The sequence below is a fragment of the Mustelus asterias genome, chromosome 13 (assembly GCF_964213995.1).
Source record: "Mustelus asterias chromosome 13, sMusAst1.hap1.1, whole genome shotgun sequence".
Classification (NCBI taxonomy): Eukaryota; Metazoa; Chordata; class Chondrichthyes; order Carcharhiniformes; family Triakidae; genus Mustelus; species Mustelus asterias.
The window spans coordinates 104,891,019-104,910,825 of record NC_135813.1 but is presented as its reverse complement, the minus strand read 5'-3'; the positions used below and the strand labels follow the sequence as shown (position 1 = coordinate 104,910,825).

General features: G+C 46.7%; 1 protein-coding gene and 1 pseudogene across 1 annotated transcript in view; one reads left to right on the top strand and one right to left on the bottom strand.

The window, feature by feature from the left end:
* The window catches only part of rasal1a (RAS protein activator like 1a (GAP1 like)), a 275,372-nt gene that overhangs the window by 10,107 nt on the left and 245,458 nt on the right, over window positions 1-19,807 (top strand). Inside the window, exon 3 of the mRNA XM_078227421.1 lies at window positions 12,368-12,481. Within this exon, the coding sequence (XP_078083547.1) occupies window positions 12,368-12,481 (114 nt within the window). The remainder of the gene's footprint in view (window positions 1-12,367; window positions 12,482-19,807) is intronic.
* LOC144503250 (U2 spliceosomal RNA) lies at window positions 14,927-15,131 on the bottom strand (annotated as a pseudogene).

The window sequence follows — 19,807 nt, the reverse complement described above, 5'->3', positions numbered from 1 at the left end:
CGTGGGTTTCCAACGGGTGCTCTGGTTTCCTCCCGCAGTCCAAAGATGTGCGGGTTAGGTGCATTAGCCATGCTAAATTGCCCCTTAGCGAGCCAAGACGTATAGCTTTGGAGGATTAGCAGGGTAAATAAATGGGGTTACGGGGATTGGGCGTGGGTGGGATGATCTGTCAGAGCATCAGTGCAGACTCGATGGGACAAATGGTCTCCTTCTACACTGTAGAAAAGACCCTTCGGCCCACTGAGTCTGTCCTGACACATGAGAAATACCTGACCTACCTAATCCTATTTACTAGCACTTGGCCCATAGCCTTGAATGTTGTGATGTGCCAAGTGCTCATTCCATGCAGGTACCTTTTAAAGGATGTGAGGCAACCCGCCTCTATCACCCTCCCAGGCAGCGCATTCCAGACCGTCCCCATCCTCTGGGTTTTTCCTCACATTCCCCCCTAAACCTCCTGCCCCTCACTTTCAACTTGTGTCCCCTCGTGACAGACCCTTAGGCCGGAATCTTACCACCCTTCACGCCAGCGGGATTTTCCCATCCCGCTGCAGTGAACGGAGGCCGCAGTGGGAGCGTGGCGTGAATGGCAGGTAAGATAGTGCCCTCAAACTGAGTTAATAGGAATTTAGCCATACGCTTAAACAACAGTTGCGGGGATGAAGAGTGGAGATTTTTTCCACCTGGTCTGACTGAACTGTTGGGTTGGACTTTCCACTCACTGCTGGGAGTATTTGTGTTTTGGGGAAAATATTCATGGGGATTGAAATATTCCAATAAGGCACCATCCATTATGACAAGTGGTCAGACTTGCCATGGGCCAATTAGGATATCAAGCCCAGTCTTATTACAGGATCTGGTCCTGTATTCTGCCAGCACTTTGTGACCTGAGCAGCACTTACTAATACAAGTTAAAGAGAAGCAATCTGGCTGCCTGTCACTGTGCTTATTAATCCTGTATAGGATGGAAGAAACCTCTTTTTATCCTTTAAAGATTTGCTGCTACTTTCCTCAGGGTCTACCGTACAAGATCCCTCATCAGGCCCTTTATTTCTCTTTCTAAGGGAATAGTAATGTTTAATTTATGGTTGTGTTTTAAATTTAAATTCTCCTCTCAGCAACCGATAACTTGTATTCTTTGCTTTTAATTCAGTGTTGAGTGTTTTTAGTTGCTCTGGCATATTGCACTCATTATTCCCAGTGCTTTGGTAGGAAACCTCTCGGTGGCACAGTGGTTAGCACTGATGCCTCACACCGCTTGTCATAATGGATGGAATATTTCAATCCCCACTAATATTTTCCCCAAAACACAAATCCTCCCAGCGGTGAGTGGAAAGTCCAACCCAACAGTTAATTCAGACCAGGTGGAAACAGTCCCATTCCTCATCCCCCCAATCGTTGTTTAAGCGTATGGCTAAATTCCTATTCACTCAGCTTACGGGCACAATCTTACCTGCCATTCACACCGCGCTCCCACTGCTGCAAAGTTGGAGAATTTGGCAGTCATCTGGGTTCGATTCCCGGCTCGGGTCAATGTCTGTGTGGAGTCTGCACGTTCTCCCCCGTGTCTGTGTGGGTTTCCTCCGGGTGTTCTGGTTTTCTCCCACACTCCAAAGATGTGTGGGTTAGGTGGATTGGCCATGCTAAATTGTCCTTTAGTGTCAGGGGGACTAGCTAGGGTAAATGCATGGGGTTATGGGGATAGGACCTGGGCAGGATTGTAGTCGGTGCAGACTCGATGGGCTGAATGGCCTCCTTCTGCACTGCAGGGATTCTATGAATCTATGATCTATGACTTTGCATAAGTTCCATAAAGATGGTTCCCCACTTATCGAAGTTTGAGGTTTTGTTTCTCTGAATTTTATGGCTCTCTGCTATGGCTATGCAGGTATTTGTGTTAGAATGCTTATTATCTGAATGTGGAGTGAAGTCCAGAATGCTATCCGGCAGGAATCAGTGTCAACTAGAACATGCTGTCCATTAAGGAATGCAGCCTGTTCCTCAACGTTTACTGTTAGTTAAAGTAAATGATGGTCCAAAGTTAATGGGCCAAATATTTTTGCAGTAGGACAACCCTCAGTAGGGTTGTTCTTGCATGTTTAAATTTTGATTTGATTTGATTTGTTATTGTCACATGTATTGGTTTTCAGTGAAAAGTATTGGGGGTGATTCTCCCATGCCGCTGTACTGCCTGAGCAGCACTGTGGGCTGGGAGACATCAGCGGAGGCTGTTTTGCGGGCATCCCACTGGGCGCCCGGGCCTCTGTGTGTTGCTGGCTCCAGGATTTCTGATGGAATCAGTTCCGCACCGGAAATTGGCGCACAGCTGATTACAATATGGAGGTGAGCATTTCCATGTCATTAGCGGACCTGGGACTGAACTCTGAGAGTTTCACTCCAGTGGGGTTTACAACTCCTCCCCACTAACAGGGAACAGGCGGCCAATCCTGCTGGAGTGAAGAGAGGCCTTGGAGGCCTCCCCCACCTCCGTCCCAGCAAGTCGTGGATAGGGGGGTGGCCCCTGGCCAGTGCCAGCCTGGACCCCCGGCACCTTCCAAGGGGCAAACTGGCAATGCAAACTGGCACCATGGCAGTGCCCACCAGGCATCGGGCAGTGCCAAGGGGTGAGGCCAGGGGAGAGTGGGTGCGAGGCCTATTGAGGGGGGGGACCTATTGGGGGCCTATTGGTGGGGGTGCGGTGTCCCGCTGCCACTCTGTCAAATGATCGCAGGCAGAGGGAGGGAAGAGGAGATCGGGGCTGACCATCCAGGTTGGAGATCGGGGCTGCCGGGGTGGGAGGAGGGGGGGAGTGCTGCGGGGAATCGGGACTGTTGCGCAGGGGGTGGGGATGGAGACACAAGTGATCTGGGCTGACTGGGTGGAAGGTCAGGGAGATCGGGGTGGGCCGGGGAAGGGGATTATTGGGGCTGGCCAGGCAAGGTCCGGGAGGCCAGTGATCGGGGGGTGGGAGGGTGGGAGGGGTTGGAGGGGCAGCAATGGGGGGTCACGGGGCTGGCCAGCGATCGGGAGGCTGGCAATGCGGGGTCACTAAGCATGCACCGATCTCGGTGCTGACAGATTGGCACATGCGCAGTGGCCTGCTCAGCACTATGGCTGCTGGTCTCTCCAGCTGGAATAGCCCCCACCCCCTGCTTTTTGGAGGGGATCCGCTAGGGCACTCTGCAGTGCTCAGAGTGCGGGAGATTCAATCTGAAAATCTCGCGAACAAAATGGCACGAATTGGGGACTTAGAATTTTTTTGGGAGAATCGCATTGTTTCTTGCACGCTATACAGACAAAGCATACCGTTCATAGAGTATATAGGAGGGAAGGAATGGAGAGGGTGCAGAATATAGTGTTACAGACATAGCTAGGGTGTAGAGAAAGATCAATTTAATATAAGGGAGGTCCATTCGAAAGTCTGATAGCAGCAGGAAGAAGCTGTTCTTGAGTCGTTTATGACATTAAATTCACCCACTCCAAACCATCCTCCTTCTCAGCCCTTCTGTTGTTTATTTCTCAATCCTTAACTCTCTGGTTAAGGAGAGATACACTGGCCGGAATTTTATCAGAGGTAAGTAGTCTGGGACTGAAAGGGAGACCCGAACCCAGACTGATGGATGGTGGGACCCTGGCATTGCCTTCTGTAAACTGTCAAATCTGAAACACTTAATCTGATACCTATGCCCTGCATTATAAGCCAGCGCGTTGCCACAGTGGATAGCACTGCTGCCTCACAGTGCCAGGGACCCAGATTCGATTCCCGGCTTGGGTCATTGTCTGTGTGGAGTTTACACATTCTCCCCGTGTCTGCGTGGGTTTTCTCTGGGTGCTCTGGTCTCCTCCCACAGTCCGACGACTGTAGTGTCAGGGGGACTAGCTAGGGTTATGGGGATAGGGCCTGGGTGGGATTGTGGTCGGTGCAGACTCGATGGGCCGAATGGCCTCCTTCTGCACTGGAGGATTCTATGATTCTGATAGGTACAGGAAGATCAATAAAGAGAGGGAAAAATACACTGGATAATGAGACAGAGAGGAAATATGAGAATTCATTAAAATTTGACATTTACATCATAAAATATATGAAACCTGAGGGAATGAGACTCCACATTTACACCTTACTGTTCACATTCTGGGCAAGAGAGGTTGATTGGCAGTAATTAGCCAGTATCGTGGCATTAAAAGGGTAATTTATACTACTAATTACAAGACTTAACTTTTTGTGGTGGGTTTAATGGGCAATTAATGTGTAAATGCAGCCATTTACAGAAGCTCATGGGATGCTTAAGGACAGGATTAGCAAAGCCAGTGGCGGAATTATCCAAATCAACCAGTGACTTCGGAAGATTCACAATTCACTGGCATCTCTTCCGAGCAACAAGTGGCTGGTTGATTTGCACCTTAAAAATGGCCAACCTTGTTCATTGTTCAGCAAAATCTGACCCAATACATTTAGTATTAGCAAGTCTTCTAATCCTCACATTCTAAGCTCAAATAACTCTTCAGAGGCCGGTGTCCCTTCACCAGATTCCTGTCTATTTACAAAGTCAATTCCACTCCGAGAGTGCTTCAGGTACACAGTCAGAATCAGGAGTGCCAGAAGACCTGACACTCCCATATTTCTATACAGGTGAGGCTCCCTGTTTGGGCAGGCAATTATGCACTCAATCAGGGAGCTCATACTCCAACAGGCCAACCTCATTCAAGTCATTACACAAACAATATGAGTGAAAGGTGACAGGACCCCATTTCTGTCAGATGTTTTTCACAACCTGACCTTTGGCGATCATTTTTTTAAAACATAATTTGAGTCAACACTACTGAAGTTGATGTATGCACCCATCTCCTAATCAATACACTGTTAAGGCAAAAAACAAGAAACTCACAATGTAAATCTATTTACCTTCTTGGCATTATTCTAATGGGCATTTAAATTGTGAAAGAACAAGAGCCTAATAAGGTTTATTTAAAATGTGATGCCCTATTGTTAGAAAGTGTCACCATACCAATTTCCCTTTGCCAGCAGCTTCAAGAGGCTAGTAGAGCACTGGTATAGCTGCTGTGATAGAGATAAGGCCCACTGGCATGGTACCATTGTCAATGGGGTTGTGGGAAGACTGAATGGGGGTTGCTAATCCATCACTTTGATTGGTAGAACGGCTTCTTGCTGTTGGTACTAAGTGAGAAAGGGTTTCATTTTTCTAGCTAATATCAGCGTGATGATCCCCGGCCATGAAACTCTTCCAGCATTTCATGTGTCGGTGCAGACTCGATGGGCTGAAGGGCCTCTTCTGCACTGTGGTATTCTGTGATTCTGAATTAGTGCAAGTGTAGGAATCTCACCGATGCTGCCTTTCAGTCTTTTTGCAATTTGAAGCTAAAACGCAGCTGAATTGGATTGTGTTTTTCATTTTCTTAATGGACACAGAAGCCCCAGAATTGGCTTGGAGATGAACTTCCTTTCTGTTTAAAATGTTTATGGCTAAGCTGGTTGATGGGACTGCTTTCATTGGAACAGGAGCTTACGGGTTGATTAAATGGACATGTTTAAAATTATGAAAGGATGGGACAGAATGGATAGAATCAGACTGATAGAGGGGTTTATAATGCAGTAAGAGTTTTAACAACACTAGGTTAAAGTCCAACAGGTTTATTTGGTAGCAAATGCCATTAGCTTTCGGAGTGCTGCTTCTTCGTCAGATGGAGTGGAAATCTGCTCTCAAACAGTGCATACAGAGACACAAAATCAAGTTACAGGATACTGGTTAGAATGCGAATCTCTACAGCCAACCAGGTCTTAAAGATACAGACAATGTGGGTGGAGGGAGCATTCAGCACAGGTTAAAGAGATGTGTATTGTCTCCAGACAGGACAGCCAGTGAGATTCTGCAAGTCCAGGAGGCAAGCTGAGGGGGTCACTGATAGTGTCACATGAACCCAAGGTCCCGGTTTAGGCCGTCCTCATGTGTGCGGAACTTGGCTATCAGTTTCTGCTCAGCGACTCTGCGCTGTCGTGTGTCGTGAAGGCCGCCTTGGAGAACGCTTACCCGAAGATCAGAGGCTGAATGCCCGTCATGCAATGCAATGTCATTCAGCCTCTGATCTTCGGGTAAGCGTTCTCCAAGGCGGCCTTCACGACACACGACAGCGCAGAGTCGCTGAGCAGAGACTGATAGCCAAGTTCCGCACACATGAGGACGGCCTAAACTGTCAGTTATGATATGTGCCCACCTTACTGGGTAACAGTAAAGACAAACAGCAGCTTATATGTATATTTTTATGTTGCTCTTGTGATATAGGCCATGTGGCTCAGACTGCATGTGGTGAACATACAATATATTTTCCCTAAGAAGGAGGCAGTCCCCATGTCAATGGTGCGCCTATAAATGAGGTTAGGTATTTCAGAATTTTCACTGTAAAGCTATTGCGGTGTATATCCAGGTTCTGATGGTTCATGACTTCAGAGGAGAACCTGGGTTGTCCTTCTTGGTGGCAGGTTGGGAGGTGATTTTGAAGTAAGTTTGGCAAAGTTGGTAGAAGGCATAGGACAAACTGCAGCCACATGATGGAGGGGAGCCATGCTGCTGCCTCACAGCGCCAGGGACATCGGTTCGATTCCAGCCTTGGGTGACTGTGTCTCGTTTGCATATTCTCCCCGTGTCAGCATGGGTTTTCTCTGGGTACTCCAGTTTCCTCCCACAGTCCAACAATGTGCAGGTTAGTGGATTGACCATGTTAAATTGCCCCTAAGTGTCCCAAGATTTGTAAGTTTGGTGGATTAGCCACGGGAAATGCATGGGACTACGGGGATAGCGTGGGGGGTGGGTTTGTGTAAGATGCTCTTTTAGAGAGTTGGTGTCCAAATCCTACTTTAGCATGATTTGGGGGATTGCGCATTGATGAACAACCCTCTCCTGACCTGAAGGTTATTGGTGAAGCAGCTGAGGATATTTGCATTTATGTAGATATCTAATATAATAAAATGGCGCTTCTCATGAGAGAGTGCAGGAACAGAAGACTTAAGAATGGTGACCAAAAGTGCTGTTGAAACAAAATGATTTTGAGGAAATGAGAAAAAAATAGCAAGGCGAAAAGAGAAATGGTGGGTGTCTTTGCCACTGAGGGCGCAGGGACAACACACACATGGTCAGAATCAAGGAGGACTGGAGGAGGGCATGAGTTGGGATCCAAGGCAGGAGGAAGTGGCAGAAAAAGGCAGAGAGAAGCCTTGATTTATTAAATGAGGGCAGTGATCAGGGCATTGGTGATCGGGGAATGAGTGGAGATTCGCAGAGGCAAGAATCTGAAGGAGCTTAAGAATGTGAGGGGAGAGGTTTTGAAATCTGTGTAGGATGGGGGTGAGGTGGCCGGCAAGGAGAGCATGGGAGAATTTGAGTTAAAGAAAAGATGCACAAGGGTTTCAACAGTGGGACTGCGAGCCAACGGCAGAGGTGAGCAATGTTGCAGGGGTGGAAATAAGTTTTTCTTTATTCATTCATGGGACATGGGCGTCGCTGGCTGGCCAGCATTTATTGCCCATCCCTAGTTGTCCGAGGGCAGCTGAGAGCCAACCACTTTGTTGTGACTCTAGAGTCACATGTAGGCCAGACAGGTAAGCATGGCAGATTTCCTTCCCTAAAGGACATTAGTGAACCAGATAGGTTTTTCCCAACAATGCTTTCTTGGACATCAGTAGATTCTTAATTACAGATATATTTTATTGAATTCAAATTCCACCATCTGCTGTGGCAGGATTCGAATCCGGGTCCCCAGAACATTAGCTGAGTTTCTGGATTAATAGTCGAGCGATAATGCCACTAGGCCATCACCTCCCCTAAGTGATGGATTGGATTGGGGATGGATTGAAGGAGAAGCCAGGGAAAAGGATAGAGTTAGGGCAAACACCAGGAGCTTCCAGTGAAGGCTTCACTTTTTCCACTGTTCCCACTCACAGCTTGGGATCAGTACAGGAAGGATTTTGACATGAACAGGTAGGTTAACCATATGTTCTATAATACCTTCCATAAACGTGGTCACGCACCGTTTTTGAAAGAAGATCCCTAACTCAGTGAAGCCAGTATTTGGTATTCTAAACAGTTCTCAGTTAAGGAGTTGGAGCAATATAATCTGCTCGGTGCACGATCTCCCATTTTACAAAATTCATCCAATTCTCTCAAGTTACTGAACTCCCCATTTTATTACTCAACTGATCTGATGGTTCTTGTCGATTTTCCATCATCCTTCAGTGTCACTTTATCCTTTGTTAACAGTGCTGCTAATACATTTTCCCAGCCAGTCTTACAAATCCTGTGAAATTATTCTGCATGCTTCACAATCTCCATGGTGACGCTGCCTGTGTCTTTCCCACTTTTAAAGATTCTTTCTTGGATAGATTTTGGCATGCCTCCTACATTTTCAGTTTTATATGCTTCTGCATTTAAAATTCTTGAACACATTCTGTCTATCCAAACCTTTTTTTTACTCTGGTCTTACGGTTTAATTTGTCCGTGCTAAAAATGGACTAGGTTTCCACCCTGATACCATTCACTTGTTGTTTAGACTATTACAGTAATTCAACTGCATTCGACATTGTCATTCCTTACACTTTTCTAGAATTGTGCATCCTCATTTTAGAACTGTTTTTGTGTCATGTGGTTTTTTTTGTACACTTAACTCTTGTGTCTCACTGACTAATATTTTCAGAGCCTTTATTAATCAGAGTAATTCCTGGACATATAAAACCACTCAGCACTCACATATATACCTTTCATTTTCCGATCCAGATTAGTTTAAAAAAAAATCTTTCATGGGCTGTGGGCGTTGCAGACTAGAACAAGGAACAAAGAACAAAGAAAATTACAGCACAGGAACAGGCCCTTCGGCCCTCCAAGGCTGCACTGACCATGCTGCCCGACTTAACTAAAACCCCCTACCCTTTTGGGGACCATATCCCTCCATCCCAATCCTATTCATGTATTTGTCAAGACGCCCCTTAGAACTCTATCGTATCTGCTTCCACATCCTCCCCCGGCAGCGAGTTCCAGGCACCCACCACCCTCTGTGTAAATAATCTGCCTCGTACATCTCCTTTAAACCTTGCCCATCGAACCTTAAACCTATGCCCCCTAGTAATTGACTCTTCCACCCTGGGAAAAAGCTTCTGACTGTCCACTCTGTCCATGCCTTTCATAATCTTGTAGACTTCTATCAGATCGCCCCTCAACCTCCGTCAGCCAGCATTTTGTGTCCATCCCTACCAAGTGGCCACTTAATGGCCCCCAATGGTGCTTTCCAACCCAGTCTCAATTTTCCTCTTGGCGGACGCTGGTTGGATTAGGGTGCTGAATAGAAGAAGTGAATTTTCTCGATCTTGGATGGGAAGTTGGTGGTGGGGGTTGTGTGTGGGGGGGGTGGTGTGTGGGGGGGCGGGGGGGAGGGGGGAGGTTGGGTGCAGCTTCAGTTCATTGAACCTGGAGCACCAACCCTCCCTCCCTCACCCACGATCTTTCCCACAACACCAAGGTCGCCCCCCCGCCCGTCCCCTCAACACCCAGGGCATCCACTACTCTCCCGCCCCCGGAACCTGTTGAGTGTTAAATTGCAGCAGGCCTGTTTGATGCAGATGTAGATATGCACTTCCCGCCAATCTCAGGATGGTCACCAGTACTGAAAGTAGCTTCCAATTCCAGATTTATTATTTGATTTTAAATTCCACCAGCTGCCATGGTGGGATTTGAACCATGTTCCCAGAACTTTAGTCTGGGCCACAGGATTCTTAGTCCAGTGACATTACTGCTACGCCACCATCTCCCCAAATTGCTCAGCCTTAGGTCACTTAGAATGACCTTCAGACATAGACGTACGGTATATTGGATGACTGCGTTCATGTTGGTTTAGGCTGAATTCAGATCATTTCTTGATTAGCAACCAACTCTGCTTTATGATTATCGATGTAACTGGTATGAAAGAGTCATTCAGTGGTCTCATTGACATGAATTGTCCATGTGAGGAGTTTTCAGTCTTATTGTCTTGCCTGATGACATTGAACCAGATTTAATTGTTGCTTCTGTGATAAGGGGCTAAATTACCCCTTTGTGTCCAAAGATGTGCGGATTAGGGGGATTAGTGGGGCAGATATATGGGGCTATAGGGATATGACCTGGGTAAGATGCTCTTTCGGAGAGGCGGTGCAGACTCTATGGGCCGAATGGCCTCCTTCTGCACTGTAGGGATTCTCTGATTCTATGTGAACAAATTATCCATTCCTCTTTATATCTATTACCTTCTAAGGTGTCACAAAGCACTTCTTCACACATATAATTAACGTGCAGAATTGTTTTCAGGGTAGCATAGGAGGAGCACAGACTCTGCATCATTTAAAAGCAGCGCTGTGATGGATGTTGAATACATTCGGCCTTCCTTGTCCACATGTGGTGATCCCAGGATTTTGATATCTCTTTTGCTTTACCCATTTTGCCCTGCTTCCAATCTTTATTCCCCTCTCTTTACTTTCCTCTCTGTGCTTGATTTGACATTGAATTCACTCAATCTATTTCCACTTCCTCCTCAATCCTTGCACTGTTTATTTCTCAATTTTTCAGTGTGATTGGTTAAGGAGCTCCATGAGTTTCTCACATCGGGTCCCGGGTGCCTGGTTTCCCCGTCTGCAAAATCATCAGCTCACACTTTCAACAATTCAATACGCAAAAAAAAATGAAACTCCTTACTGGGCATGGGCTACTCGAACTAAAAGTCGGACATTGCCGGACCGTCCTGTTACAATAAAATTTGACCCAGCGTCTTACCACCTGTAGTATTAGAGTGTTCAGGACTGAAAGGGTTAATGTGGAACTGGGGCAACAGTACTGCCCACACAATGAGGAAAAGGGAAACACATGACTAGTAGTAGTTTGAATGGAGTTAGCTCATGCCTTGGACTGACGAAGCTTTACATATCTATATATAGTTATGTTCTACAATAAATAGTTCAGACTCTATGGGCGGGATTTTATGGCCTCGCTCGGGCGAGACCGGAAATTCCCGCCCGAGGTCAACGGAGATTTCCATTGTTGGACCCGAAGTGGTAGAGTTCCGGTCCATGGGTGGGATTTTCTGGGCGTGCTCGTCCCAAAATTGGAAAATCCCGTTTGAGGTCAACGGACCTTTGTATGATCCACCACCCCCACCCCCACCCCGCCCATCTGCTATGATTCCCATGATGGGTGGGATGGGAAAATTCTGCCCGATGCCTCCAAACCTCTTCCTTGGAGGACCACAACAACATACAACACTGCCTTCAAATAGGGTGAGATATAGTGACTGATTATGTGGAGCAACATCCATTTTGTACACGTAATTCTGCAAAGAGCAATGATGTAAAGGCCTAGTGCTATAGATTTAAGAAGGTTGCGTGGTTACTTTAAGAGCTGATCACATGATTTGATGGTGCTGCCATTGGATTGTTTCACAGACTCCTGCTTTTAGTTTCAGTTTGTACTCTGTACAGTGCTGAGGACATCTCTTTCAATAAAACCTGTTGTGTGTTAGCTTGAATCTACGTGTGCAAACCACGTCTTTTTCTTTTAGTGTGTAAAACCCACAACCCCTAACATAGTTGGTACATCACATCCAGCTAACCTATTTTTGGTGTCAATTGAGGGAGGAATGTTGGCGTGAAACCCAGAAGAATTGCCTGTTGATTTTCAAGTAATGCTTTGAACTCTTTGCTGCCCTGCAGAACGGACAGAGATGGTTCTAGTCCAATGTCTCATCCAAAGAATGGAGCCTTCCCTCGGTTGCACACTGAAGTGCATGCTGGACTTTAGCTGGGATTTTCCGGTCCCTTCTGTGGCAGGAATCTTCGCGGGCAGGACTGAAAATTTGACAGAGCAACCAAAGGTCCTTTGACTTCAGAGTGGGAAATTCTGGCCCCGGGAATGGAAAATTATTTATGTGTGTATCCTGGGTCTGGAATGTAGCCCTTAGTATCCTGACTCAGAGAAGAGAACCCTGTATATTGAATCAGCTGATACAAAAACTTGGGATAGAGTCTTAGTGGTTTACAGAATGGAAACAGGCCCTTCGGCCCAACTTGTCCATGCCACCCTTTTTTTTAAGCTAGTCCCAATTGCCCGCATTTGGCCCATGTCCCTCTATACCCATCTTACCCATGTACTTGTCTAAACGCTTTTTAAAAGACAAAATTGTACCCGCCTCTACTTCTACCTCTGGCAACTTGTTCCTCACCCTCTGTGTGAAAAAATTGCCCCTCTGGACCCTTTTGTATCTCTCCCCTCTCAACCTGAATTGATACAGATTGTAATCCACTGTTTGCAAATGTTCTGATGATTGCTGTTTTAATATTTAGAACTGCTACAGTATGGAGGAACCTAAATCCATTCTGGGGTGAAGAATATACTCTTCATCTACCCATGGGTTTTCACAACCTCGCGTTTTATGTCATGGATGAAGACACTATTGGGTGAGTGAGTTAATATTTCATCCATGTTGATATTTAGACTTTTTGAGACATCTTTTATTCAAACAATGTTTCGAGAAGATTGCCACAAAGGCTACAGGTCTTTTTGTGTTTGTAGCAAAATCCTAGAGATTGCGGTTGACGTGTTTATTTGGGTCTGAACTCAAGATGAATCAAGTGTTCGGGGAAACAGATTCGTGCATGCTCACTCACAGATTTGCTGTTCCCAGCGTGTGGTCTAATGCGGGCACTGGGAAAGGCAATGCAAATTCTCACCCTGCAGAATTACTGCAGAATGGGGCATCATGGAATAGTGGGGAGAACCGACTTTAGAGACCGAGTGATGAACGTTCCCAGTCCCATGGTGGTGAAGCTGAAAGGGGGGCCGGGAGCAACTTCTGAGAGCTTTGACTCGACCTTTCCCTGCCTCTGAGTACTTTTGCTGCAGGTGTGGTCACCCTGGCAGTAATGGGTAGCTGATTAGCCCAATTAAGAGCCCACTTGTGGGAGCGTGAGGAGGCCACTGGGGTCTTCCGAGCGATGGACTGGCTCCCTCTGAGTTGAGAGGTGGGGGACAGCTTGGAGGTGGCCTCCTTGTATCAGGCAGCAAAGTATAAGGCACAAAATTTGCTTCATGATTCGGGTGGTACGGTGGCACAGTGGTTAGCACTGCTGCCTCACAATGCCAGGGTTGTAGATTCAATTCCAGCCTCAGGTCACAGTCTGTGTGGAGTTTGCACGTTCTCCCCGTATCTGTGTGGGTTTCCTCCGATTGCTCCGATTTTCTCCCACAGTCCAAAGATGTGTGGGTTAGGTGTAGTGGCCATGCTGAATGTCAGGGGGATTAACAGGGTAAATGTGTGGGTTTATGGGAATAGAGCTTGGGTGGGATTGTGGTTGGTACAGACTCGATGGGCTACATGGCCTCCTCCTGTACTGTAGGATTCTATGATTAATTCTCAATTACAGCTTTGATCTGTTCATATAATATGCTGGGAAAATGCAAACACTATTTTTGAGCTTCATCAATAACTGACATGTTTTCTACAGCACCTCCGCACTGCTTGCAGGACAGCTGTGTTCATGCAAGGAATTGGAATGTGTCCCGACATTGCAGAGAAGCTCCCTTGTTGATTCCTGTCTATGTTAGCAGCATCCGGACATCCCTGCAGGCTGTCCCATTGGGCTGTCTGCTTTCCTAGTCCACCTAACTGGTCCCAATTCTAGGGTCCAGGAGAAAAGGTTCACCAGGATGTTTGTTGCCTGGTTTAGGTGGTTATGAGGAGAGATTGGACAAACTTGGTTTGTTTTCACTTGACCGTCAGAGGCTGAGAGGGCGATCTGATAGGAGTTTCCAATTTTTATTTATTAGTGTCACAAGTAGGCTTACCTTAACACGGCAATGAATTTACTGTGAGAATCCCCTAGTCACCACACTCCGGCGCCTGTTCGGGTACACTGAGGGAGAATTTAACATGGCCAATGCACCTAAGCAGCACGTCTTTCAGACAGGGGGAAGAAAATCGGAGCCCTGGAGGAAACCCACGTAGACACGGGGAGAATGTGCAGACTCCGCACAGACAGTGACCCAAGCCGGGAATCAAACCTGGGTCCCTGGCGCTTTGAGGCAGCAGTGCTAACCACTGTGCCGCCCTAAATTATGAGAGGCATGGATCGAATGGATAGTTGGAGTCTTTTTCCCAGGGTAGACATGTCAATTACTGGGGGACATAGGTTTAAGGTAATAGGGGAAAAAGTAGATGCGAGAAGCAAGTGTTTTACACAGAGGGTGGTAAGTGCCTGGAATGCATTGCCAGAGAAAGTGGTAGAAGTAGATACAGTGGGAACGTTTAAGAGCCATCTTGACAGATACATGAAAAGGCAGGGAATTTAAGGATATGGGCCGCGTAGAGGCAAAAGGTCTTTAGTTTAGTGAGGCGTTATATGCTGACGCAGGCTTGGTGGGCCAAAGGGATTGTTCCTGTGCTATGTTATTTTTTGTTTTTTTTGTTCTTTGAGACGGCTTCTTAATTCATCTTCTTAGGGAAGATTACCCAGCAATGTCCTCCACTTTCCGACCCAGAATTGAGACTGACATCAGGGTCATGACCCAACTGGGGAATTTCAGCCCAAAGTGTTACAAAAGCTACTGTAAGGATTGAGGGAGAAGAGTCACGCAATTCTGGGGCCATTTGCGGTTGTTTAAGAAGCACTGAACGCACTCAGCATAGGAGGAGCGCTAGTGGGGAACTGAAAACATTCCACAAGACCTTTAGTTTTATTCTTTCATGGGCAGTAGATGTCACTGATGAGGCCGGCATTTTAAAAAAAAAAATACTTTTCCAATTCAATCAAATCAAATCCAATTCAGAGTCTCAACAAGTTGAGACATTTCCGATCCAGGCTGACAAGACAGGGCGGGCGACTAAACCACCCTGTCCTGGGCCCGATCTACATGAGCCAAGCTGATTGGAGAAGGGGGAGGTTCCTCCTCCAAGACTTGGGCTCATTTGCATCTTAGCCAAAAGGCCGAGATGCCGCTTTTAAAAATTGCTTCATATGAAACATATGAAGCCTCAGCGTAACCCCATGACCTCGAGCAAGTGCAGATCCGATACTACACTTGATCTTAGCCAAAAGGCCGAGAGGATGAGGCCGACATTTGTGACCCAGCCCTAAATGTCCTTGAACTGAGTGACTTGCTCGGCCATTTCAGAGAGCAGTTAAGAGCCAATCACATTTGTGTGGGTATGGAGTCATGTTTAGGTTAGGCCGGGGTTGGGATGGAGGGAAGGTAAGGATGGAAGATTTCCTTCCTGAAAGGACATTAGTCAATTTGATGGGTTTTAAATCTAAAGTGGAGAGAAAATTTGAAACAGCTTATTGTGAATTGAGGGACCCTGCATTCTTGCTTTAGCCTCAGCAGTAGTCATTATCATAGACTCCCTACAGTGCAGAAGAAGACCATTCGGCCCTTCAAGTCTGCACTAACTCTCTGACAGAGGATCCCACCTAGGCCCTTTACCATAACCCTGTATGTTTATCCCGCTAAACCCCCTAACCTACACATTTTGGGACACTAAGGGGCAGTTTAGCATGGCCAATCCACCTAAACTGCACATCTTTGGACTGTGGGAGGAAACCGGAGCACCCGGAGGAAACCCACACAGACATGGGAAGAACGTGCAAACTCCACATCGGCAGTCACCCGAGGCAGGAATTGAACCTGGGCCCCTGGCGCTGTGAGGCAGCAGTGCTAACCACTGTGTCACTGTGCCGCCAAGGTATTGCACCACTGGTCTGTTTCTGCTGCGGTATGGGTTGCCGCCATTTTAAATGGCCAACCCATTGGTTCAATTGCCCAGTGCATAAGTCGAATGAAGTAGTGTCCATATTCTGAAGTCTCCAGTTTGCAATTTTGTGAATGTCAATAAGGTGCAGCAGCTGAGCACCATTCCACACTCTGGGAATTGCTGACCACTGGCACAATGCCTCAAAGCAAATTACTGTGGATGCTGGAATTGGAAACAAAGAGCTTAATACTGACATAAATATAAAGCTTAACACTGACAGTCATTCCTAGTCTGACGTTCTGCATGAAGTGGATCATTGTGAGGAATTCCTGCATTTGGAGAACCGTGATGAAAATGCTCCAGGGTGCAAGTGCATAATGACATTAGTATGTGCTTAGAATCATAGGGCTGGAGTTTACAGAGGAACGGGGAGGGGGTTGTGAACTCTGCTCACCCCCCCCCGGAAGAAAAGTTAGTCCCAAGCGGACCAACCTTTACAAACCCTGCCCTGCAGCAATAACATGTCGGGGACAGGCTATCCAGGCTGAGAGTCCGACTTTCACCCCTCAGTGGACAGGAAATCCCACCCTTGAGAGCTGCCAGCCAGTCTAATTGGTTGGCAGCTCTGGTGGTCAACTCAGTAGTGGGCACTGCTGAGGATGCAAAGGGGGCTCGGGAAGAAGACCAGAGGAAGGTAAGCCCTGGGCTTTTAGGTCAGGAAGGGATTGGAGAGCTTAGGGAGGGGGTTGGGGGGCTGTTGGAGAGAAACGAAAGTGTGCTGACATCTTGGGGGGAATGCCACCAATGAACACAGGGCACCCCCTCACCCCCCCGATTGAAGAGATCCACCTCCCCCTGTTCCCCACCAACTCTTCCTTCCCACCTTTTACAACAGTGAGGCCCATGACTACCAGTTAATTGTGCTGTAGACCTAAGGGCAAGTTAACAATCCTCTCACCATATCATGGGGGACAGGTCAGGGATGGGCAAGAAGGAAGTGCGCTGGGCACATGGGATATTTTACGTGACACCCAACTGTAAACGTGTCTGGTTGGTGAGGATGGTGCATAAAATACAAAGATCGGAACGTAGGACTTGGAGCAGGCACAGGCCATTCGCTTCTCTGAACCTGCTGCACTACTCAATAAGTTCATAGCTGATCAGGTCACAGCTCTATCTCCCTGACTGCCCCCAGTAATCCTTGACTCCCTTATCCATCAAAATGTGTCCAACTCTGCCTTAAATAAATTCACTTCAATTCTGAGGAAGAGATTACCACACACTAACAATTCTCTGGGAGAGGAAAAGATCCCTTCATCTCTGCCTTAAAAAGGAGATCTCTTATTCTTAAACTGTGTTCCCTAATTCTAGTCTCTCCCACAATAAGAACCATCCTCCTGGTATCCATGCTATTAAATCCCTTCAGGATCTCTTCTGTTTCAGTAAGGCCACCTCTCGTTTTTCTCAATGTCAATGGGTTTGGGCCCAATCTGTTCAACCTTTCTTCATAAGATGACACCTTCATCTCTAGAATGTGTTGAGTGAACCTTCTCTGAACTGCTTGGATTGCAGTTATATCACGTTTCACATGGGGCAGCAGGGTGGCACAGTGGTTAGCACAGTGGTTAGCACAGTGGTTAGCACAGTGGTTAGCACAGTGGTTAGCACAGTGGTTAGCTGCCTCACAGCGCCAGGGTTTGATTCACTGGCTTGGGTCACTGTCTGTGAGGTGTCTGCACATTCTTCCCGTGTCTGCGTGGGTTTCCTCCGGGTGCTCCGGTTTCCTCCCACAGTCCAAAGATGTGCGGATTAGGTTGACTTGACCCTAGTGTCAGGAGGATTAGCAGGGTAAATATGTGGGGTTACGGGAACAGGGTTTGGGTGGGATTGTGGTCGGTGCAGACTCGATGGACCGAGTGGCCTCCTTCTGCACTGTAGGGATTCTATGGAAAAATAAAGGGACCAAAACGAGTGCACTGAACTCCAGATGTGGTCTCACCAAGGCCCTGCTCAGCTGCAGTAAAACTTTCCTACCTTTATTTTCAACTTTCCTTGCAATAAATCCAGCCTATAGAGTCAAAGGCCAGAATTCTACCGGCACGCCTGCCCTGATTCCGGGGGCGGGCAAGGCTCGGAGAACGGCATTCTCCGTTGGCCTCGGGTGGGATCGTATGAACCTCGGGGCGACATACCGGTAAAATTCCATCCAAAGAGTCATTTAAGGCACGGAAGGAGGCCATTTAGTCCTTCTAGTCGATTCTGACTCCTTGTGAAACAAGGAGAAATCTACCAGAAGGGAAAGTTCCTGAAATAGAATTTGGGAAGGTGCATTGCTTGTGTATGGAGAAGAACTGTAGTTTGTATGTGTGAGAGACCATGCGGTTTTGGAATTCATTTGATTATGAAAGGTGAGGTTTAAAATAAAAGTAAGTTCCATCAGTTCTGGATCTTTGCAGGATAAAATTTATTCTGTGGCTGTTTGAATAAAGTAAGAGCTTATACAAGAGTATTTTTTGCCAGCAATTAGTGGAAACACACTGTATTTATATTTTCAAGGGAACTGAATCTTTCCATTTACACAGTTTAAGTATGGTTTGTTTCAGACAAATTGTTTCACAGATATCGATTAAATAGTAACTTTCCAAAGGTTAGGCATTAAAATCCAATGAAAATCAGTACTGAGTGCGGTTAATTTGTTCTAATAAGTGTTAATTCCAAATATTGACACCAGTGTCAGCTATTTCCATTGTTAAATATGTGTCTTAAGCAGTGCTTATTCAGTTGTGTTCTTTCGACACATATATAACCTTTTTGGAATTGCTATCTTTGGCTGCAAACCCTACTATTAAGTTGTTCTATCAGGAAATTTGATCTGTTGAATAGTGGAGATAAGCTCTGCTTTCAGTTGAACGTGCTATTATCAACCCCCACATGTGAGCAGTATGGAGAAACTAGACAGAGGTGGGGTTTTTTTTTGTAGATTCTGCCCCGATACTGCCTTTTTGAATCTTTGCCAGTGGTGGCACGGTGATTAGCACTGCTGCCTCACAGCGCCAGGGACCTGGGTTCGATTCCCAGCTTGGGTCACTGTCTGTGTGGAGTTTGCACATTCTCCCCATGTCTGTGTGGGTTTCCTCCAGGTGCTCCGGTTTATTCCCACAGTCCAAAGATGTGTGGGTTAGGTGGATTGGCCGTGCTAAATTGTCCTTTAATGTCAGGGGGATTAGAAGGGTAAATATGTGGGGTTGCGGGGATAGGGTTCTGGTGGGATTGTTGTTGGTGCAGCCTTGATGGGCTGAATGGCCTCCTTCTGCACAAGGAATTCTATGATTCCTCCCCATGTTGCCACAAAGATAGGGATAAGGTTACAAGAATTAAGAGCAGGCTAGACCACTCAGCCCATCGAGTCTGCTGTGCCATTCAATATGGTCATGGCTGATCTAATTTTAGCCTTAACATCCCTGTCCTTCCTGACGCCCAAATCTCTTAACTCCCTTGTTGAGCAAAAATCTCTCTAACTTGGCCTTAAATATATTCAATGATCCAGCCTTCACCGCTCGCTATGGATTATAATTCCAAAGACTAATAGCCCTCTGAGAGAAGAAATTCCTCCTAATCGCCATCTTAAGTGGGCGACCCCTTATTCGTAATCTGTGCCCCCCTAGTTTTCGATTCCCCCATTAGGTGTCATTCTTTTCAGAATCCAACCTGTAACTTTCTATCTCCCCAGCGTTGGATTTGGGGTCACTCCAAAGATTGGGGAATCCCTCTCAGAGGTTCCCAGATAAGGGTTTACACAGCAATTGTCCAAAAGCGCGAACTTTCCCTGGACAATTGCACTGCTCCGGTAACCATCTGCCAAAACAGTTTCAATCGCTAAGTTCGGATGGTTCTGCCAGGGTTACATTAATAGTTACTATGAAGGAGCTAGAAGAAATAAAACCACTTCTAACTTCAATGTAACTATTTTAAACACCTGGACTGAGCCCCACATGGGACATCAACATATTCCCCCCACCCCCGAGGGGACTCCCCC